Source organism: Adiantum capillus-veneris, chromosome 2 (genome assembly GCF_014529385.1).
Source record: "Adiantum capillus-veneris isolate H3 chromosome 2, ASM1452938v2, whole genome shotgun sequence".
NCBI classification, from domain to species: Eukaryota; Viridiplantae; Streptophyta; class Polypodiopsida; order Polypodiales; family Pteridaceae; genus Adiantum; species Adiantum capillus-veneris.
Genome location: NC_140932.1, coordinates 103,880,801 through 103,904,402, shown reverse-complemented (window position 1 = coordinate 103,904,402; position 23,602 = coordinate 103,880,801). Strand labels below are relative to the sequence as shown.

Here is a 23,602-nt window from a genome sequence, read left to right as displayed (position 1 = left end):
CGAATCCTCTGATGTAGCATCCATCTATGCTGTGTAGTCCTTTGTAGTCGTGGGCGTCTAGATCGACCTAGCTCGGTCACTCGATCGATCAACGTGCATCTCGTGTGAGAAGAATGTGAGCTCTGCTGTGGTAGCTGCTCCGCTGGCCGCCTGGTGTCTACTCTAAAGAAGTCAGTGGTCCATATTTGAGACTGGCTAGCCTCGCCTCTCATCAAGCTCTCTCTCTGTCTGCGCAGCTCGAGCAAAAATAGACCCAGACATCTCTGGTTCTCATACCCCATGACTCCAGAGAGTGGTCCAAAGCTCTCTGAACAGGCAATGAAAGCGGCCTGGTATCTCATAGTAAACTGGGGAGAGAGATGAAATGAACTGAACTTTTATATTAAACGTTTTCAAAAGGCCAATATGACCTATGAGACCGATATGACCCGAAACTTTACTTTAAACTTTAGGACACAGAGAAACTTTGCAAACAAACACCTACCACTTCAAACACACACGGCTTGGAAGCTAGAGCGCTACCAAGCAGATGCCGATACCTGTTGGCCCCAAAGACTGGCGCCCCTTTTGGTATTTCTTTATTAAATTCAAAGAGGGAATAAAACCTGTGATTTCCTACAAGCTGCCCCGCATAATCCGGGCTGAAAATGACATGTTCTAGCCCAATTTCAACAACATAACTGTACGCTTCACAGACAATATCCCCACGCAAAAAGTGACTTTCCCGACGCATACAGACACTTTGCAAAACCTGGCGAGAATCTGCAGCACACTGAATTCTCTGTTTCTGCCCTGAAAATGCGCCAAATAACCCACACAGCGGTCCCTTCACGTCCTCGAACCTCTTGGGGGTATTAGGGACCGTTTAGGGCCGAAACTGTATTTCCCTGTTTTGGGCTCCGTTTTGCGAGTTGGTCGCATCCGTAGCAAGTCCTCGTAGGGCTACCTGCCCTTTAAATCGAACGAGATTTCTCGCGTGAAATCTCTCCGAATTCACTTGTACCTCCGAGGATTAACAACTAGCTAATCCAGTACATGTGCAAAAGGCTCTTGCCTCGGCAATCGCGCATGAACCCACACAATTGTACATAGATCAAATAAAGAGTCCTCTTGTGGGACATCACATAATTGCACAAAGGGGAGAGACAGAGCAGAGAATGTTGTGCAAGGCTTCAGTTCTTGCACTTCATTGTACATAGAGGATAGGCAAGCACACAGTAGCTTTGGTATCTACAACAATCCACCTTACGGCTAAAAATGCAGCCCCACGATTAATTTCAACGCCTCTGTCACAAACTGGTGACGTGGCTATAGTACATACACACACACACTGCAGGAAATGACCCCCGGCTAGCTTGCTGACACGTGGCATGACTGTACGGACTGTCGGAATCTGCGACGCATTTCACGGCTGGACACGTGGCAGGCTGTACGGACGTCCGCGTTTTGCGGTGCTGTTTACGGTGCCGCCTAGGACAGCTTTTGGCTTTGCTTTATTTTACGCCATGTGGAAAGAGAGAGAGAGAGAGAGAGAGAGAGAGAGAGAGAGAGAGAGAGAGAGAGAGAGAGAAGCTCTTTTGCTCTTGCTTTATTTTGGCTCAAGAGAGAGAGCTTGAGAGAGAGAAACCTATGCTGCTTTATTTTAAAAGCTTTTGATTTACAACTTTTGGGCTCTGCTCTTAGCATCCCTTGTAAACATTTAAATAGGTAGGCAGGGCCCCACAACTCAGAGCATCTGGACGCAGAGTCTGAGAGTGAGCATTCTCTAAAGAAATACCGAAAGGGGCGCCAGTCTTTGGGGCCAGTATCTCTAGGCACAGAACTCCGTCGGGCCAGTGTCGAATCAATTGTGAACTGTGAACTGTTTTGAAGTGATTATTTGTGATGTCGTGGTAGATTCTCAACTTGGAGTGTCCAAGTCTGTTACAGTGGTATCAGAGCACGGCCGATTTCTACGGGAAAGCCGATCCTTTTTACGCAACACTCATGGCTTCAGGCAGAGATCAGTCGACTTCCTCTGCATCCGGAGATGCGGGAAGAGATCACAACAAAGATTCACGCGAGGAGTACGGCCCTCCTCGGCCTACTCTGGCAGAGATCGAAGAGATGGAGCATCGATGATTGATCGGCGATGCAACAAAGATGATGCTTAATTTTGCGAAGGACCCAAAATTTGCAAAATATATGAGTGAGACCTCTTTCAATGAGGTGCACACGCAGTGGCGGCAGACCTCAGAGCCACCCCTCAAACCAGCTCTCAAGAAACCTCCTACTCCCCAGGATGTACATAGAGCAAGAATTAGAAGCCGGCTTGTACTGTGTTGATGCGATATAAAGAAATACCGAAAGGGGCGCCAAGGTTTGGGGCCAATACTCTCAGGGGTGGAATTCCGCCACTCCATGTCGCGTGTCGTCTCTCTCTCTCGGTTCAGTTGTTATTGAAGTACTAAAAGTCTGTTCAGTCTGCTAAAAGTCTGTTCACTCTGTTCTTTTCTATTGGCATGTGGTGCCCGTCTTGTGACACAAACCCAGGATATGCGCCTAACCCACCCAAAGATTTCAAAGATGGCGGCACGACAGTCAAATTTTTCACTTTTTCCAGGATAAAAGATCGCAAGAAAGCGTTGCATTTCCTACAGCAATTCGACAATATCTATGCTTTGGGGAAATATACAGAAGAATCCAAGATTTCTCGAGCAGCGGGATTTCTTAAAGATAATGCTATGCAATGGTGGAATTCAATCGCGACACAACCGCATGCTCCAAGGACCTGGCAAGCTTTCAAGACAGTTTTTGCACGTAGTTACATGACTTCGATCTTTGAAGTCCGGATTTTGACAGAGTGGGGCAACTTGAAAATGCTTGCCACCGAAACCATGGACGACTATAACGAAAGGTTTTTGACGTGTACCTTCCGGTGTCCTTCTTTAAGTTCATTTCCTTGGAGGACCAGTGTGAGCGCTACACCATTGGACTACCATCACCATTGCAAGAATATTGTCTCTCCAAGCAAGTCTCTACCATGCAAGATCTTATGGACCATGCCACGGTCGGCTACAAGCTCATGAAAGAAAGTTGGAGTTTACAACCTCCGGCCACTAACCAGAACTCCCGGCAACAACGAACAAATTCTCGGGAATCCTGTGAAAACCAACCTCAACGGCCTCGCCTAACACAACGTCAACGAGACACCTTGTTACAAGAAGGCCAATGCTTCGAATGTTTCCAAACAGGGCATACGTTCAATACATGTCCTGAGCGAGCCTCGACGTCCTCAGTGCAACCTTCTGCTCCCACATCAGACAGATCCCTGGGGCCACCTCCGGCCAAGAAGGCTAGCCCTACTATTGGACTAGTACCCGATATTTATGGTATACACCTCGAGAGTTTTAATGAATTATGCAGAGCTTATGGAAAAGTCAACGGCTTGAAAGCCCTTATTTTCTTTTACCCCGGAGCTATGGAGAATTTCATCCATCCACAATTCTTGAAGCAGATGCACTTTGATTATGATGCAGAGGGTGGAGAAATTGAAGCTGAGCTAGCCACGGGGCAAACTCAGAAAGTGGTACCGCTCAATGGTGCACTTCCAGTGACTAGACAAGATTATCATGCAAAAGCCAATTTCCACATTATGAAGTTGGGCAATTGCGACGTTCTCTTGGGCATGCCCTGGCACGACAAGAATGATGCAACTCTCCAGGTCCGGAACCGAACCATCACCGTGATGCAAAAGGGCAAGCGAGTTGTCCTCAAAGTTCGGTTGTCCGAATAAAGCCCTGAATGACCTCTCTGATTGTTTTCTAGTTAGATACTTTTGAACATTGTTTGAGAAAGTATTGTTTGAAATTTGTTTGAAATGAATGCTCTCTCTTTTAAACCTGTCTTGGTGCCAATTTGAATTGTTTGACTCTGGTTTTAAATACTGGTTTCAATGTTTGGTGATTTTACTCCCGGGTGGAGAAGTGAGAAATACTGTTTTGGTATTGTTTAAACCTCGGAACCGTGTCCTGGGGAGCATTCCGTTGTATGTTAGAAAACCTCCGAACGACGCAAGCCGATGCCTGGGGAGCGTTCTGTTGTATGCATGAACCTCCAAGCGACGCAGACTGCGGTCTGGGGAGCGTTTGGTTGTACAGTCCTCTGAGCTCATGACCCGGACCCTTTTAGGTTATTTGCGGGGGGAGTGACGAGGTAGTTGTTGAGTAGCTTCATACCGCAAACCGTTTGTCTCGGGAGAGTGCTTAGCGGCGCTGTTTGTTGTGTCTTGTAACATGCATATGTAAGCATTTGTGTTGCATTGTGATGTGCCAATTATTGAATATTCCTAACTGGATGAGATTGCCTGGGTATGTAATTTTAGTGCATTCAAGACACCCGTGGAAGATCAATGTGGTCTGGGTGTGATGGCTAAGTTTACTATGCCAGCATATCAACACTTCCGATCTAGACGAAAGGAGAAGCCAACTCCTTGATCAAAAGAGCCGAAAGGAGAAGCTAACTCCTTAAGAAAAAGAGCAAACTGATTGTCCCTCGGAATGACCCTCGGAAATTTTTTAACCAACTTGAGTTGTTTTGCAGATATGCTGTAATCGCGGACGATTACTCTCTTTCAAGAAGGGGAGATGTCACAAACTGCTGACATGTCAAAGCCCTGAAGAATGGAGCCAACTTACAGATGTCAGCCGAGGGGCCTAAACCCTAAGAAGAACAAGTAACAGAAGAAGAAGTCCTACCAACTTATGGGGACCCCGTCCGATGGGGCCCAAGTGACATAAAGGATTCAAATAAAGTTGGACCCTCACACACACACACACACACACACAAAAGACTTGCGCAAACTGATGACATGGCAGATTTTTGAAAATTACTTTGATATTGCTGACGTGGCAAGCTACACGGATTTTCGCGTTTTGCGTTGACTGCTGATGTGGCAAGCTACACGAATTCTCGCGTTTTGCGCTGACTGCTGACATGGCAGCTGTACGGATTTCCGTAAATTACGCTGGCAACTTTTTGGCATTACTTTTGGACCAGAAGCTTTTGAGTTTGAAGGCTTTTCATGTAAACTGCTTTTCATAGGCCAAGGGTCTTTAAATATGTACTAAGGGCTCATTCTCTGGCATGCTTCCTGAAGAAGGTGCAAAGTCTAGAGTACCGGCTTGTACTGTGTTGATGCAATATAAAGAAATACCGAAAGGGGCGCCAAGGTTTGGGGCCAATACTCTCTGGGGTGGAATTCCACCACTCCTTCCCGTGTCGTCTCTCTCTTTCAGTTCAATTGTTATTGAAGTGCTAAAAGTCTGTTCTGTCTGTTCTTTTCTATTGGTACGTGGTGCCCATTTTGTGGCATCAACAAGTCCCGCTTTTTGCGTCGTGAATCGCGGAGATCCATACGGCAGTGCCACGTCAGCATTCAGCTTGAATCCCTGGAGTGCTTGGCTGCCAGCAGAGAGAGTGTATCTGTGTTTCTGCTGCCCTATTTGGCTACGCCACGTCACCTATTTGTGACAGTGATTGCTAAATACGTTGCCAAGAATCATGGTCCTAATCAGAACGGAATCCATGGACGTGATCGCGATATGGGATCAGTTAAATCGACATCAGTGAGGTCTGGTGCGGATCTAGATGCGATTGCTAAATACGTCGCCAAGAATCACGGGCCTAGATTCTATGTGATGTGATCTGACTGTGATGTGATGTGACAAATGTTGGATTTGTGTCGTCTAGTGCATTGATGCTTAGAGTCACTGTCTACTGAATGGGTTTATGGCTTATATCTTATTTTGCAAGCGTAATCGAGGACGATTACAATTCTTTCAAGAGAGGGGTATGCCACAAAATGATGACGTGGTATGACCACCCCGCGGACAGAGGTGCTTACGTGGCACGACAGTACGAGTGATGACGTGGCAAACTGTGCGGACTGCCCATGAAACGCGATGACAAGCTGACTCTACGGACTGTCCGTGAAACGGGCTGACAAGATGTTAACATGGTAGATTGTACAGAATTCCGCAAATTACGTTGATGCTTTTTGGGCCAGCTTTTGGGGATTTTTGTTTCTGAGTTAGATTGGTTTGGGGCTCTGCTTTTGGCATCCCTTGTAAGAATAAAAAGGATCCAAGGGGGCCTCACTCTTCAGAGCATCTCAACGCAGAGTCTAAGAGCAAAGGACTCCTTCAAGAGTTGTACTTTGCTCAAGCATTAATATAATAGAGAAATACCGAAAGGGGCGCCAGGCTTTGGGGCCAATACCTCTGAGCACGGAACTACGCCGGGCCGTGTCGACTCAAGTTTTTAAAGTTGTGAAGTATTTAAGTGATTCTCTTGTGTGTCATGTTGGATTCTCAACTTAGGGTGCCCAAGCTTGGGACACTATAGAAAGCCCCTAGCTCCTCTCCAGGTGACAACCACGTCCTCCTCGTGTCCAGTTGTGTGAGATCCTATCTAATAGTCCTACTAATCTTTTGTCGTGTTAGCACAAGCGATGGTGCATTTAATGATTGCTAAAAAGATGGTAGTCTATCCATAGTGAAGCCATGCATATGAAACCAAGCTGACATTTGTGCGTACCAAAATGAGGAGTCTCCTCCCATAGCAAGGTCTCGTGATGACTAGTGTTGATCTAGCATATCGAAGAATTGGAAGCTCCCATAAGCAATGTATATAGGACACTGATCTCATAAGTGCCTCAACCACAATTGGTGTGGCACCTCACTCTGCTCTGACAATCTCATGCAGGACTTTGGCCTTACATCTAATCAGCTTGGATATCATAATCACTAGAGGCCTCTCCATCACTCTCCATCCACCATCATAGGTTCGACCACTACAAGCACGATGGTCCAAGCTAGGGCCCCCAATCTGTGAGCGCGCGCGTGTGTGTGTGTGTGTGTGTGTGTGTGTGTGTGTGTGTGTGTGTGTGTGTGTGTGTGTGTGTGTGTGTGTGTGTGTGTGTGTGAGAGAGAGAGAGAGAGAGAGAGAGAGAGAGAGAGAGAGTGGACCACAAACGCTATGTGTAGGAAAGGGGGCGATCAGTCCCCCACTGACTACCAGAGCAAGAGAACCTCAGTACAACAGATATGATGGAATTGGGTACCCCCCTGGCCCCATAAATAGGTGCCCAAGGGGAGGTAGGGCAATGCCTGGAAAAATCCCCCATAACCCAACAAGAAAATGATATATGGAAATATATGAGGGCGCACGAACAAGGGTGGGCGGCTGGCCCCAAACTCGAGAGGCCGGACCAGGTACAACCTAGACTACGGTGGCCAGCCTGGAGACATACTATCCGTACAAGTATGTCGTAGACCTATGTGAAGCAGCAGAGTGGTGTAAGTCTAACACCCCCTCCCAGCAGCGGATGTTGAACAAACCACATGAAGCCGAACATGTGAGGCAAATGATGAAGATGTCTGCTGCGATGCCCACTGAAGGACAATACTCCAGCAAACTTCGCGAGTGTAGCAATAGTCTGGGGTTATCTCGACTGCCAAGCAACCTCCATGGAAAGATGCCGTCACGAGCAGTGTAGCAAACTGTTGTACTCCGCCGATACAGTAATAGATCAGTGGTGTCTGTAGTCAAACTATCTGGAGAAAATAAGAAAGCCCAGGAACAGTCATGAGAATGAGCAGAAGCCTGTCAATGCATGAACATGTAACCAGTGTAGCCAGGTGGCTAAGCTGTGTAAAACTCCAAGAAAGCCAGACATAGCAATCTGCGTCGTAAACATGCTCCGAATCAAGAAAAGCCATACTAAACAGTCTGCACTCTAGAAGCTAGAGTAAGCTGGAGCAGTCACCGGGAGACCGCACGGACCACCACTGGATGGTGTATTGTCAGTAGGTAGGGTAATCCAAGATGAGGGGAAAGTCGGACTCAGCAGTCTGCGATGTGAAGAGCCTCTGAGACATAGTTACCCGGAACGGGAATTCGAAACGGGGAACGAGGATCGGGGAACAGCAATATGCATGAAATGTCATTTTCTGTTTCGGATACTCACGTCTAAAACACGGAACGGGAATCCAGAACAAGAAATTGGGATGGGAACGGGAAACGGAGACCTCAAAATGGCCATTCCATGTAACTATGCTCTGAGAAGAGGTGTGGTCAGACCAAGCTCTCTGCACCGTGATCATCCTGTAGAAGTAGGGAAGCCAGACTGAGCACTCTGCGCTGTGACAATCCTTTGAGAAGAGGAAAGGCCAGACCAATCTTTTTGTGCCGTCTTGCCTGTATCTCCTGCCTTTAATCCCCCGGTGTCGACCAAAACAGAATCCACGCCAACAATGCCACCAAACCTCAAGTTGGTGTGGCTCTCAATGTAAATGAGCTGGGAGTGGCCTACTGCCCAGGTCGAGGGATAAGTTTTCTCTAAGGTTACCGAGGGTGAACGTAAGCAACTCTGAAGGTAGCAATCCAAATGATCAGGAGTGTAGAAGAGCAACCACACTACCATCCAAGCCAAGCTCCGGGTGACTCTGAATGTCACGTGACACATCCAACCCTATGTGTCCGTGGACAAGCTACAGCATGCTAGGGTTCAGTCAGTCCAATCAGTCTAGATTAGAAGTGATCTGGCACTTTTGTAAGTCTATTCGTAGACCATGCATGCCCAGTCACTTAGTGTAGATGCATATCCTCTGATCGCACACAGCATGATCATCAGTATTCCCTTCAGAATCCATCAGATTCAGTCAGGGGAATTTTCCAGTGCATTTAGTCTATTTTCCCTATTTTTGGTATTTTCACTTGTTATTTTTAAGTGACTTTCCAACAAAAGTAGGTAGGGCAATTTTGCTAAGTTTGTATATAAGCAAACTAGAGCTAGCACTATTTGGCAGAAGAGGCAGCAGGAGCTCCCCGCTCAACAGGCACCTTCTCAGCAGGAACCTTCAAGAACTCATCAAGCACCCCTCAGCACTCACCCTAGCCCTAGCGTTTTGGGTTTTCCCCCAGATCCATGGCGTTTCCATTCCTTGCATGATCGCCATCATCATCAGCATCCTAGCGTTTGCAGATCCCTCCCATCGCCAGCACCTCCAATTGCTAGCGTTTTCCATTTCAGCCCATCAGCGTTTTTGGACTCCATCAAGCCTAGCGTTTTTGCTAAGGACACAAGTCAGCCAGTGTTTTTGGTTTTCAGCCTTAGCGACAGCAGATGCTCGGCGTTTTCAGCAAGCCTTAGCAGCAGACAGTTCATCCCTAGTTGGTTGCAGAAGAACCCCCATTTTCAGCCATAAAAACGCAGCCAAAACAGTCATTTTCAGCCACCGAAACAGCCCCGAAATTCAGCAGTTAGAAGACCACAGATTTCAGCCCTAAAGTCGTCGTCGTCACTGGCATAGTCCCAGATTGCATCAGTCCATTGCATCGCAATTGTACCACTTTGTACAATCAAAAGTAGACCAATCTCGCCGACGAGAGTGGGGCCTTCAGAGGAGGGTTTTACAACGTCTCTGGTGTCGTATCTCTCTTCTCTCTCTATCTCTCAGTCTCACACACTTGCACGCACAGTGTCCGTTCACTTTGTTTGTGATCATAGCACTTTCCATCAAGAACAGAAGGCTCTCCCTTCCATAAGAACTAAAAGGAACCTTGAGCACAGTTCGGAGCACTCATCTTGAGCAAAGCGCAAACAATCATTCCGCTGCACCTAACACCGAATGTAGTCGCGTAATGATGCCTGATCTCCCACATCTCGCGGGTAAACTCTCCAAGAGAGTCCAAAGCATTGAAGACCCACTCCAGTCCGTAGATCCAAGCAATGAACCTGTCCAAGCAGAGATCCAAGATCCTCTCCCTAAGTCCATGTAGTCTGTGTAAGCAAGTGATCTGACGTGTCGAGGTCAAGTGATAAGTGTCTATCCACCCAAGATGGTGGTGTCTTCTCTGAGTACATGGAATCCCATATGCCATGAGCAAGGCCATATCTCGTCTGAACTCCTCTGATGAGTGCATAGGCATGTCCATAGCAAGCCACAAGTCACCACCCCCTCTGGAGTACGCAACCGCCGAATGATGGCTGGAATGAATGGATCTCCTAAGGATCGTACGCCTGTAGATGATCAAGCCGATGTCGAAGGTACCATGTGTCACCAGCGTATGACTACTATCTATCCTTTTTGTTGATTTCTTTCTTATTATCTATTTACTTTCACTTTTTGGAAACACCCCTCGGGAAATCTAACTGCCCTACATTGCATAGCTAGTGTGGAACTGTCCAGAGGGAGTCCAGGCCTGAGGGCAAGAGGGCACTAAGGTTGGACAAAGACTATGGTTAGCCAAAGTGGGGTCATTGACTAGCCAAAGTGGAATCCTTTGCTATAGAGGCTACATTTCAGTTTTGGATGTGGCCACAATGTACAGAGAGGGTCGGATGACCTAGAGAGATACAATGGCAGCATCTTCGAAAATTTAAGGAACTGCTATTTTGGGACCTGAAAATGTGTTTGCGTCATTACCTCCGGAATGACAAGGGGAACATTTTCTTACTCTGCCGTGAAGTCAACTGGGCAACCGGTTGGGAGATTTTTAGGCGGCAACCCCGAAACGGGAAAATGCTTGTAAATGTGCGAAGTGGCACATTCTGGTGCACTTTCCTCATGCAAGAGAAGGTGGCGCTGAATTTGAAGGAGAGAGAGCCTCATTTTCAGAATTGGTCACAGGTTAAGAGCTATGGAATGCTTGCTTTCCCTCTTATGCACAGTGCGGTGCCAGGAGTGATGCCCTGCACGCTACGCACTGTCCTCTCTCTCCCCTTTGGCAGTATGTTATGCCCCTCTAGTGGGCTCTTCATTTGACCAATGTACAGTTGTGTGGGTTCATGCGCGATTGCCGAGGCAAGAGCCTCTTGCACAGGTACTGGATTAGCTAGCAGCTAATCCCCCGCAGGTACAGGTGATTCGGAGAGGTTTCACGCTCGAAATCTTGTCCGATTCAAAGGGCAAGTAGCCCTACAAGTGCGGGAGCTCGAGGACTTGCTACGGATGCGACCGGCACGCGAAACGGAGCCCGAAACAGTAAGTTACAGCCTGCTGTGTATTTTTGCAGGTTTAGGGTTTTGGCCCTAAACGGACCCTAATACCCCAGGAGGTTCGGGGACGCAAGGGGACCGTTGTACAGGCGATATGGCGCATTTTCAGGGCTGAAAACAGAGAATTCAGCGTGCTGCAGATTCTCGCCAGGTTTTGCAAAGTGCCCGTATGTGTCGGGAAAGTCATTTAATGCGTGGGATTACTGACCGTGAAGGGTTCTAGGACAGTTATGCTGCCGAAATCAGGCCAGAACAGTCAAAATTCAGCCAAGGTTGTGCGGGGCAGCTTGGAAAGAACCACAGCGTTTATTCCCTCTTTTAAACAATAAAGAAATACCGAAAGGGGCGCCTAAGTTAGGGGCCAATCTGGTGTCAGTCTTCTCATACAGGTGCATTCTAGCATCTGTATCCCATTCCCCTCTCTTGTGTCATTATAGCGCAGGAAGAATAGACGACTAATAATGGGTGAAAGCTAAATCAAGGTTTGAAGTAAAGTCTACCACCCTTTTTGGATTGAACAGGCCGGTTTCATGGTTCCATCAACGGGACTAAATCACTTTTTCCCATAGAAGTGAGCCTTGGTCAGTTTGGGCTTGAAGACACAGGGGATCATTGACCGGACACAGGGAATTGCAATTATGGCTGACAGACCAGATGATGTGACTGAAGAGGTTTCCTATTCACAGGGTCAACAGACACATGAAGTGGGTGAGTCTTCCAGACCACCACAGACGGATGATGATATATTCAGGACCCAGTTGGCTACTGCTGTGGCTATGTTCACACAAGTAATGCGGAACCCGAGGCTTTTAGCCTTTCTGCAACCTCCTGTTCCGTCTCAACAAGTTGGGTCACTTGGGTCACTGGATCATATTCAAAAGCCTGTTAAGGCTCGAGCACAGGTGATTCATACCGCATAGTCAATGGAAACACCTGTACACTTGACGGAGAACATGCAGTCTCCACAACCTGTGCCTAAGGTGCAAGAACAGGTGGCTGAGATGCCAGTCTTTCAAGCTGTACCAGTTCAGCCCGCCACCTTTCAGCAGCCTATAGCTGGTTCTAATGGGCAGGGAAGCAACCTACAGGCTATGCAACAAGGACCTTCAGTACACCCTGGCTATTTTGGAGGTGGATCGGTATTCCAGAGCATGGTTGGTCATGCACCTGGAAATCAGTTTTACACGCCAGGAACAGTGTTCGGGGTGCTCAAATGATGATGCCTAACCCCATGTATGGTGTCACGGGCATGCTACCAGGGTTTCAAAGCACTTAGGGCCAATTTGGGATGCCACAGGCAAATTTTGGTATGGCTGGAATTACAAATCAGCAGCCAAATATGGCATTTCCAGGTCAACTTAATTGCGGTCAGGAAACACAAATGAACCCTAACAGTGTTCCCATGTTTCAATCACTTCCATATGACAATTTAACGCCGTTGGAGAGGCCAACTCCGTACAAAGAAGGTGGCAAAGGTGTGTCTTTACGACCTTTACAGGGTTTGATGACAGGAAGAAGGCTCTCTCATTCCTCCAGCAGTTTGATAAGGCCTATGCAGGGGGAAACTTTACAGAGGCTTCAAAGGTCCGCAAGGCAGCCACTTTCTTGACAGGGAATGCGAAACAATGGTGGACAACTTAATTGCTTCAAGGGCAAGCTCCGTCCACATGGATTTACTTCAAGCAGATTTTTGCAGCAGCATGGTTATCTGATGACTTTGAAGCAGATGTCATGACAGAATGGCACCAGCTTAATGCTGCAACTTGCAGAAATCTAGATGATTACAATCGGAAGTTTTGGAAAGCTCTAATTCCAGTAACTTCCTATAGGTTTGTGCCATTGACAGAACAGATTGAAAAATACTGTTGTGGCCTACCTAAAGGATTGAGAAAGTACTGTACGAAGACAAAAGTCACTACTTTGACGCAGCTCATCGAGGTAGCAAACACTGGCAATGGTTTGCTCAAGGGAGAAGATTGTGAATTTAACACTGGCGTCAAGGCAAGATCAGGCAAGAAAAATTCAGCCAAGCACGTTCCCAATGAGGCTCCTAAAGGGACTCACGAGTCAGCCAACGCAGGGAAAGATAAAGCTACGGCTGAATCAGAAAAGGGACCAGCAAAGAAATGGAAAAGACGTTTTCCTCGCAAGTCAGAAGAGCAAAAGAAGGTCCTGAGGACAAAGAACAAATGCTTTATATGTGAGCAGCCTGGCCACATTGCTTACAATTGTCCTACAAAGAAAAGGCCAGCTGATTTTGATGACAAGGAAGACAAGAAAGGAAAGAAGCCCATGGCTGGTCTAGTGCCAGATATAGTGGGCGACAAGCCAAATTCAGATGCAAGTGAGCTTTGCAGAGCATGGGGAAAGGTCAGGGATCAAACAGTGCTGATCTTCTTTGATCCAGGTGCCAAAGCCAACTTCATTTCCCCAAAATTGGCTTCAAAGTTGGGAATCAGACCTGAAGAGATGGGGTATACAGCAGAGGCAGGTTTGGCATGTCCTGGCCATACAGAGGCTGTGACACCCATCATTGGAAAATTGCGCCTACATATCCAGTCCTATGTAGATGCTAAAGAATTTTACATCATACCACTGGACGGATGTGATGTGTTGTTAGGTATTCCTTGGTTATTTCGTGTACAGGGAATCATGGATGCCTACAACAAAAAGATCACTGTACAGAGCAGGGGAAAGACTCACATTCTGGATGTAAAGCTTAAAGGGGAGTCTATTCCCACTGGTCTATTCCCACTGTATCAGCTTCTGCTATTACTTCTGTGATGAAAAAGCATCTTTCTGCGTACTTGGTTTTTGCACGTGAAGTGTGTCAGTTTGTGATGAATCAAATTTATCTGTGCTAGATAAAGAAAGGTCAATGTTTTTACAACAATATAGTGACTGTTTTTCCGATTCATTACCGTCTCAATTACCGCCAGAAAGACCCGAGGACCATGCGATAGATTTGGTGCCAGGCAGTAGCCCACCAAATAAGCCTCCGTACAGGGTTAGTGCGGCTCAGCAGAAAGAGATAATGGGCCAAGTACAGGAGCTTTTAGAAAAGGGGCTGATTCAGCCCAGTTCATCTCCATTCTGTTCTCCAGTGTTGTTGGTGCAGAAAAAGGATGGCTCATGGCATATGTGCATCGACTACCGTGCACTCAACAAGAATACCATAAAAAATAGGTTCCCTATACCTAGAATTGATGATATTATGGACAAATTAGAAGGAGCAGCTATGTTTAGCAGGATAGATCTAAAGAGTGGGTACCATCAGATCCGCATTAGATCAGAGGATGTGCACAAGACTACTTTTAGAACAACGTTTGGCCTTTACGAATTTTTAGTGATGCCCTTTGGTCTCACAAATGCTCCTGCTACGTTCAATAGGATGATGGACAGAATTTTCCGTCCACACCAGTAGTTTGTTGGTACATTCTTTGATGACATGATAGTCTACTCAAAGAATGAAGAGGAGCATAGGCATCACTTGGCCATTGTGTTCAAAGAGCTACGCAGTCATAGGTTGCTCATCAATGCAAAGAAAAGTGAGTTTTTTTTTGGAAGAGATTCACTTTCTGGGACACATTGTCTCAAAGGATGGTGTCAGAATGGATCCTGCAAAAGTTGAAGCGATCAAGTCATGGCCAGATGTAAAGACGGTGCATGATGTCCGAAGTTTCTTGGGACTATGCTCCTATTACAGAAGGTTTATCCGAAATTTCGCTGAGATTGCTTCACCTTTACATGCTCTTCAAAAGAAGGCAGTCACCTTTAGACGGACACAGAGAGAGATTTCAGCTTTTAATCTCTTGAAGGAAAAGATGACTTCAGATCCAGTCATTGTGTTGCCAGATCTTAGGAAGTCATTTGTGGTCCAGTGTGACGCCTGCGGTAGTAGCATTGGTGCAGTGCTAATGCAAGATGGCAGGGTAGTAGCCTAAGAGAGCAGAATTTTGCAAGGGCCAGAGATGACCATGCGGGTCTATGAGAAAGAGTTACTGGCTGTGATTCATGCGCTCTTAAGTTGGAAATACTACCTGCTAGGAGCAGATTTCGTTGTCCAAACGGACCATCAGACCTTGCGATACTTCTTGACACAAACAAAGTTATCTGAGAAGCATATGCGATGGGCAAATATCTTGTCCATGTTCCATTTTCAGATTGTGCATGTGGAAGGCAAGAAGAACGTTGTGGCTGATGCCTTGTCAAGGAAGCCACAAATTTCAGCTGTGTCGATTCCTTATCATCATGCACTTGATGATATGATGGAACAGTATGAAAATGATGAAGATTTTGCAAGGGTCTTCGAGCAGCTAATGCATGGACAACGTCATGAACACTATCTTCTCAAAGATGGGTTCATGATGATGCATGGAAGATTGTGTGTCACAAAGCCATTGCGACACAAAGTTATGGAAGAGAGTCATGTCCTACCGTATGCAGGGCATCGTGGTATCGATGCTACAGTTAAAGCGGTTGAGACATTCTTCTATTGGCCTACATTGAGAAGGGATGTGGATGCCTTTGTGCGAGAATGCCTAATTTGCCAGAAGGTCAAGTTTGACAGGCAAAAGGCACCAGGATTATTGCAACCACTACCTATTCCAGATAAACCATGGGAAAGTATTGCTATGGATTTTATCTTTGATCTTCCGAGAACGCAGACAGGAAACGATGGTATTTGGACCATTATTTGCAGATTCAGCAAACAGGCTCATTTTATTCCTGTCAGGAAGAAGATAAAGCCAGATCAGATGGCACGCTTGTTTATGAGCAATATTTTCAAGTATCATGGCATGCCACAGTCGATTGTTAGCGACCGTGATCCACGCATAACAAGTTTGTTCTGGAGAGGCTTGTTTGAGACTATGGACACCACGCTCAAATTCTCTTCGTCATTTCATCCTCAAATAGATGGGCAGTCAGAAGAGGCAAATTCTATTGTCCTAGATCTGCTAAAGTGCTACGTGTCAGAGCATAAAGGAAAGTGGGAGCAGTATTTGCCATTGGTGGAGTATGCATACAATAATACAGTGCATTCATCCACTGGCAAGGCACCTTTTGAGATAGTTGAAGGTGGCAAGAAAGTTCCTCCTATATTGCATACAAAGGACAAGATATTTGAAGCAGATAAGTATGTTCAGGACATGGATGAAATGTACAAGAAGGTCAAAGTGGCCTTAGAAAAGACTAAGGCAAAGAAAAAGAAAGCAGCTGATCGTCACCATCGTGAAGTAGTATATTCACTTGGTGATTGGGTGCTTTTACGCTTTGAAAAGGCAAGGTTAAAGAAGATAAAGGGCAAGGAAAGACTGTTTCCAAAGCTCAGCATGCGTTACTATGGGCCTTTTCAAGTGTGCGACATAATCAGTGATGTTGCATATAGGCTGAAATTGCCTGACAATTGGAAGATTCACAATGCGTTTCATGTGAGTCTTCTCAGACCCTATGTGGGTGATGTGCCAGAAGATATGTCAGCTGAAGATCAGCCGGAAGTCGAGGAACTTGACGAGATCTTGGTCCCGGAACAGATTTTGGCACACAAAGAAAGGAAAGTGAAAGGCAAGGTTGCTAGGCGTTACTTGGTAAAGTTCAGAAACTATCCACCAATGGATGCTAAGTGAATGGAAGAAGGTGAACTTGCAGAGTCACCAACTGTGTTATCACTTTACCTTGAAGCCTTCGATTTGCAACCTACCTTGACCCCTTGAGTTTCAAAGCTACATGGATTGTCAGTGTGACAATGGCTTCTGAAACAAATGATGTACATGGTATTTAAAGTGAGCTCAAATGAAATACCTGTTACATGAATGTTAGAGCTGTACAGATTGTCAGTTTGGCAATTGCTCTTACGGAATGTCCAAAAGTGTGGTTAGTGCTATAGAAGTGAGTATTTCTTGTCGGTTTGTCAACGATACAGTGATTGCTTCTATTAAAGGGTACATGTGTAACTGCATTCCTAAACTGTCGGTTTGGGTATGCTCGAAAGTGTTACGGGATCCAACGTGTACTATAAGACAGTGGCAAAATGTGCAGCTACCATTTTGTCATTGGAAAGTTAGTGACTCAAAGCAATGGCAGAGTGCGAAGCTACCACTATGTCATTGGGACAGGGTTCACACGCAGGCAATACATGTGTCGACGAGGTGTTGAATACACCAGGGTTGACAATGAGCATGTATGTGTCGTATATGTGTCGACAGGTGTTGAATACATCAGTGTTGACTATGAGCATGTACGACATAGATGCAAACGAGGACGTTTGAGATTTCAAGAGGGGGGTATGTCACCAGCGTGTGACTACTATCTGTCCTTTTTGTTGATTTCTTTCTTATTATCTATTTACTCACACTTTTTGGAAACACCCCTCGGGAAATCTAACTGCCCTGCATTGCATAGCTAGTGTGGAACTGTCCAGAGGGAGTCCAGGCCTGAGGGCAAGAGGGCACTAAGGTTGGACAAAGCCTATGGTTAGCCAGAGTGGGGTCATTGACTAGCCAAAGTGGAATCCTTTGCTACAGAGGCTACATTTCAGTTCTGGATGTGGCCACAATGTACAAAGAGGGTCGGATGACATAGAAAGATACAATGGCAGCATCTCCTAAAATTTAGGGAACTGCTATTTTGGGACCTAAAAATGTGTTTGCGTCATTACCTCCGGAATGACAAGGGGAACATTTTCTTACTCTGCCGTGAAGTCAACTGGGCAACCTGTTGGGAGATTTTTAGGCGGCAACCCCGAAACGGGAAAATGCTTGTAAATGTGCGAAGTGGCACATTCTGGTGCACTTTCCTCATGCAAGAGAAGGTGGCGCTGAATTTAAAGGAGAGAGAGCCTCATTTTCAGAATTGGTCACAGGTTAAGAGCTATGGAATGCTTGCTTTCCCTCTTATGCACAGTGCGGTGCCAGGAGTGATGCCTTGCACGCTACGCACTGTCCTCTCTCTCCCCTTTGGCAGTATGTTATGTCCCTCTAGTGGGCTCTTCATTTGACCAATGTACAGTTGTGTGGGTTCATGCGCGATTGCCGAGGCAAGAGCCTCTTGCACAGGTATTGGATTAGCTAGCGGGTAATCCCCCGCAGGTACAGGTGATTCGGAGAGGTTTCACGCTCGAAATCTCGTCCGATTCAAAGGGCAAGTAGCCCTACAGGTGCGGGAGCTCGAGGACTTGCTACGGATGCGACCGGCACGCGAAACGGAGCCTGAAACAGTAAATTACAGCCTGCTGTGTATTTTTGCAGGTTTAGGGTTTTGGCCCTAAACGGACCCTAATACCCCCAGGAAGTTCGGGGACGCAAGGGGACTGCAGTACAGGCGATCTGGCGCATTTTCAGGGCTGAAAACAGAGAATTCAGCGTGCTGCAGATTCTCGCCAGGTTTTGCAAAGTGCCCGTATGTGTCGGGAAAGTCATTTAATGCGTGGGAATACTGACCGTGAAGGGTTCTAGTACAGCTATGCTGCCGAAATCAGGCCAGAACAGTCAAAATTCAGCCAAGGTTGTGCGGAGCAGCTTGGAAAGAACCACAGCGTTTATTCCCTCTTTTAAACAATAAAGAAATACCGAAAGGGGCGCCTAAGTTAGGGGCCAATCTGGTGTCGGTCTTCTCATATAGGTGCATTCTAGCATCTTTATCCCATTCCCCTCTCTTGTGTCATTATAGCGCAGGAAGAATAGACGACTAATAATGGGTGAAAGCTAAATCAAGGTTTGAAGTAAAGTCTACCACCCTTTTTGGATTGAACAGGCCGGTTTCACCATGTACTGTAACAGTCACTGAGAGACCGCACGGACGACCATCGGATGGTGTCCTGACAAGAGGTAACTTCATCCTCTGTGAAAAACACAAGCCATGTGGCTGGTGTCCACCTAAAAACGCAACTGCGAGGTGATGAAAACACTGTTGTCCAACGAATTTTAGCGTGCTCGTACGCTCCCGGCAAGGTCCGGAGCAGTGCAGAGGGTAAAAGGAGGATGGTGAATCCCTAGCACAACCCCAAGTGGGCTGGAAATATAGAAAAGAAGAGTGGTATATGGCTGAAATCTGGTGGAAATGGAGAGGATACAAGCCGGCAAGGCACCGGATGCCAAGCTAGTGATGTAGGAAAGATCTATAGAGGGCAAGGCCCAGCGCTCCCTTCCACTGCTGAAAACGCAGCAACAAACCAAAAAATGCAGCAAGTGCCTAAAAATGCTAGCTGATCCAAAAACGCAAATCTGGAGAGTTTTTGGTGCGTTTTGTTGCATAGAGGGGGCGCCAAGTGAGATCATAGCAGCTCTCAATGATCCAAGGCACTTCATCCACATCAAGTACTCCTTCCAAGGGATAACAACAACCAGCGTTTTTGAAGAATCACCATCGATCTCAGCAATCAAGGCTAGCACTAGCAGTTCTGCAAACTTTTGTCGCGGGAACACTGCAAAACAGCCTAGCGTTTTTTAATCTACCTAGGGTTTTTTGCAAACCCTAGCGTTTTTGCATCTTGCTGGAAGATCTGCCTGAAGCTACTGATACCATGTGAGAGTGCAGTTGTACGGAAGCGTGAGAGAGAGAGAGAGAGAGAGAGAGAATAGATCACAAACGCTATGTGTAGGAAAGGGGGCGATCAGTCCCCCCAATGACTACCAGAGCAAGAGAACCTCAGTACAACAGATATGATGGAAGTGGGTACCACCTTGGCCCCATAAATGGGTGCCCAAGGGGAGGTAGGGCAATGCCTGGAAAAATCCCCCACAACCCAACAAGAAAATGATATATGGAAATATATGAGGGCGCCCAGACAAGGGTGGGCGGCCGGACACGGTACAACCTAGACTATGGGTGGCCAGCCCAGAGACATACTAGCCGTACAAGTATGCTGTAGACCTATGTGAAACAGTAGAGTGATGTAAGTCTAACAAAATCTGCACCCTATACAATAATGTGGAGGTCACCAATGTGTCAAAAAGCCATAGCTTAGTGTGGGGCTCCTGAAACGCATCTGTGAGCACACCCGCTCTAAGCATCCTAATGTTGCAAGCCCTCATGTCAGTCTTGCTGGTACGGCCTTGCCTCTCTCATGGAGAAGGACTGCCCTGTAAACTGCACTCCAAACTACGTGTAGGACTCCACCACCTCCTATCCTTACGTGAGAGAGAGAGAGAGAGAGAGAGAGAGAGAGAGAGAGATGAAATTATCACCCTCGGAAGGTCACATATAATCCATGGGACCAAAAACATACATACATACAAAGGGTAATGGTTGTTACATTGGGGTTGGACGACACGAGGGTCAATAAGGCTAGATAAGATCTAGTGGCTTATGGAGGACAACACTTAGGATACAATTCAAAAATACAAAATAAAAGAGGGGAGACCTGCGAGGCTAGGGGGTGGTATCTAGCAATTTTTTATTTTTATTTTTTATTTTTTTTGGAGGGGGGAGGTAATTTGGGAGACCGAAACTCCTGTATGATGGCCTTCCCTCTATGATATACCGCCCTCTTGCCTTTGCCTCATGCCGCTTGCACTTTCTTAAGCTCTTTACCTTTGCGTTTGACTTCCACTCCGTGTTTGCGTAGTGTTGTGCATCGGGGAGCAGCACAAGAAAAGAGCATGCTCTCATTAGAAGATTTTTCTCATTTCGTCCAAAGTGTTCAAGCAAACTGGCAGAAATTCAAGCACACTCCTCCACAAAAGTCATCTTATTCCGTAAATCTCATTATGCAATCCAAAAGTTTTCAATCAAGCTACCAAAAGGTTGTGACAAAGTCATTCCCACTCTGTTTAGCTCTAGCTAGAGCACAAAAGCAAAATCACTCTTTTTTATTGCTAAGGTTGCAAGAGGAAGTCACTCATATGCAGTCCCTGTCCCTGAGCTCCTACTATCACATGCTTGCTGCTAGTAGCTTCAAAATACCCCCACAATGCCAATGCATGTGATGATCTGATAAACTAGGGCCCAGATTGTTGCACATGGGGACAACAAGCATCAAACAGCAATACCAAGCTGGAAAACTCACAAGATTGCTGTTGACGGTGTCTAAATCCAGCCGCTTGATCGCCACAGTTTCATTCAAGGTTTTGCAAGTACCACGGTAGACAACAGCGCGGGCACCACGCCCAATTTCTTCAAGAAGATCGTAAGCTGCAGCCTCCGTGGGAAAAACTTTCTTCTCCATGCTCTCAGCTCTTGAAACCCTACAATTACAGCGACACAGCCATAGATTTAAACGCAGAGGGGATCGTCGACTACTTGCGGCGGCTTGCAGAAGCTTGTGAGTGCATGCGCAACTTGCGAAGAAAAGCACTGCTATTTAAGTTGGTCTTTTCAAAGGGAAAGAGCGCCACATACCGACAGCGTTCGATTGAATATCTTGCATGCATTGAGTGCACATGCCTGGAGCTAGTTCACATGGGAGTTGGGTTGCGCAAACTGGACTTGTTGAGTTCCCGTGAAGGCAAAGTTGGAGTCGCATGATAGCTGGAGAATCTGATCAATTTCTAGATTTAAAATATATTTAGATGGAAAAAAGTGTTCCCCTAGCTGAAATTAAACAAGTCCCCTTGTCATTTTCTACAATTCCCAACTACTTTAGAGGAGGAGCAATTTTGGCAACTCATTGCCAACCAATTGCCAGATAATTTTTGAAAACTTTTCACGTGAACAAAAAAGGTTAACAATTGGTTGGCAATGAGTTGCAAACCAGGCTTCCATGGGAATTGGCTCTTGGTTGGCCTCTAGTCGTTTAGAGTGCTTTCTCATCCAAGGTAAGGCCGTGTTTGGATGATATGAGGACATGGGGACTAGCACATGTGAATCACCACCCAAACATGCCTTTGGCCATGCTCGGTCTTATCTTAGACCTGACATTACTCCCTCCTTGGAGAAGTTCTTTCGTCCCTCAAAACAAAAGTGATGATATTTCTTCATAGGAACACTAATGTTTTCCCAGGAGGTACGATGAAATCAAGAATATCGTCTTGATTTTTCACATTTTTATCCGTTTGCAACCGTTTTGTGTAACCGGCATGTTTCCAACATAGTGTGTAAACTCTATTTATAACTCACGAGAGTATGCTAAATGAGTTACTACAACTAAGAGGTGCCTAAAAGAATGCCTCTTCTCAAGTTGCATGAAACCTGCTTACATGACTCATCAGCAAAGATTAAGTCCTTGACTTGTTATCATTCTTCATCAGTAAACAAACCTACCATATCTGGTCAAAACACGAAGGGACTAAACTTAGTCACAACATGCTTTGCCTCATGGTAAGCAAACTCCAACTAGAGAGATAACCTTTCCAATTGGATTGCCAGGTGCTAACATACGCTTGGCATATCCTTTAGCACTGTCAAGATTAACACTTGTAATCTGTCTATCCTATCTAGATGAGTGGTAGTATTGAGGTGTGTTTCTCCGTCGTTTACAAACATCCAAAATGACTAGTAAACAGGGATATTCCTTGCAACATTGTTGAGTAATCAACGATGTTATGAACAACCAACTTGGTTAAGTTACTTTAGAGATTGAAAAAGTGGATTGAATAAACCATAGAAAGTTTAGTCAACTTATCTATCACCACCAAATTGAGCCATGACCTCAATTGGTGATTGGTAGGAGCTACTAATGTCATGAATGTACATGCCACTTCAAATCAACCTTTGCTAAACACTAGGGCCCATAACACCTAGTGTGCATGCAAAAATAGATCCGAACCTGCATATCTATTACTATATTAGCCAATGCTTATGGCTTACGTTATGCTCACAACTCACAAGCTGGAAAGAACCAAACACTTTCCCCTACAATAATGTGAAAGTCATGCTAACATATTTGGACCATAATAGAATCTAAAAATCAATCACATCCAGGAACCAAATGAAACATGTTCATTAACGGAACATAGCTTACGACATGCGAAAGCAACTATCCATTCAAGTTGCTTAGCAATACTTATAACCTTAACAAGTCTTACTAGCTATCCAACAGTTTTTGGCCACTAAATTTTTTTTTATACGATGTGCTCAGAGTGTTCCAACAAACGGATCCGATCAACACCTAGGAACTCTATCACGACACATAATTGGAATAATGGGTGCCGGTGTTAGTCCCAAAGACTCATATTCTCCACATGTGAAAGATGTACTTATGTGTGGAGTAAATTGTAAACACTCAACGGCATGAGTGAGAGGGGCCCTCATAACTCTTGTTCCACACTGGCTAAACCGAACTCCATGAGTTTCTAGACCATGTCATATCACTTGTGACAACATGTGCCAAACAAAACCCTATCATGTATGTCCATAACTGTAGGGCACAGACGTGTATTTGGTACACTTATGTCCCAAACATCTTTGCTCGTCCATGACTATGTCATGTGTTTGAAGAGAAAAACGGATAAAAGCATTCTAGCTTATACATCCTACTTGGAAAACTCAATCAAAGCATATGCAAAAATGAATAAAACCAAGTCATAGACTTACCTGGAGGTGGAAAACCTACCCCGAGTAAAGTGCACTATCCAAACATGAAAGGTAAAATCTAGAAGGTACGTTAGCAAAAATCTAGCCTAA

At 45.8% G+C, this 23,602-nt stretch overlaps 1 protein-coding gene across 3 annotated transcripts in view; it reads right to left on the bottom strand.

Moving 5' to 3' along the window:
- The window catches only part of LOC147463311 (uncharacterized), a 52,664-nt gene extending 31,315 nt beyond the window's left edge, over positions 1-21,349 (bottom strand). For 2 of the 3 annotated variants that reach the window (XR_015185044.1, XM_086488001.1), the window contains exon 1: positions 21,048-21,348. Coding sequence is in view for 2 of the 3 variants with exons in the window: in XM_086488001.1 (XP_086344127.1) it covers positions 21,048-21,206 (159 nt within the window). In the remaining variant the exon portion in view is untranslated. Of the gene's footprint in view, positions 1-21,047 lie in introns of all 3 variants that reach the window. The other variant, XM_086488009.1, reaches the window with a different exon arrangement.
- Positions 21,350-23,602: the final 2,253 nt, after the last annotated feature.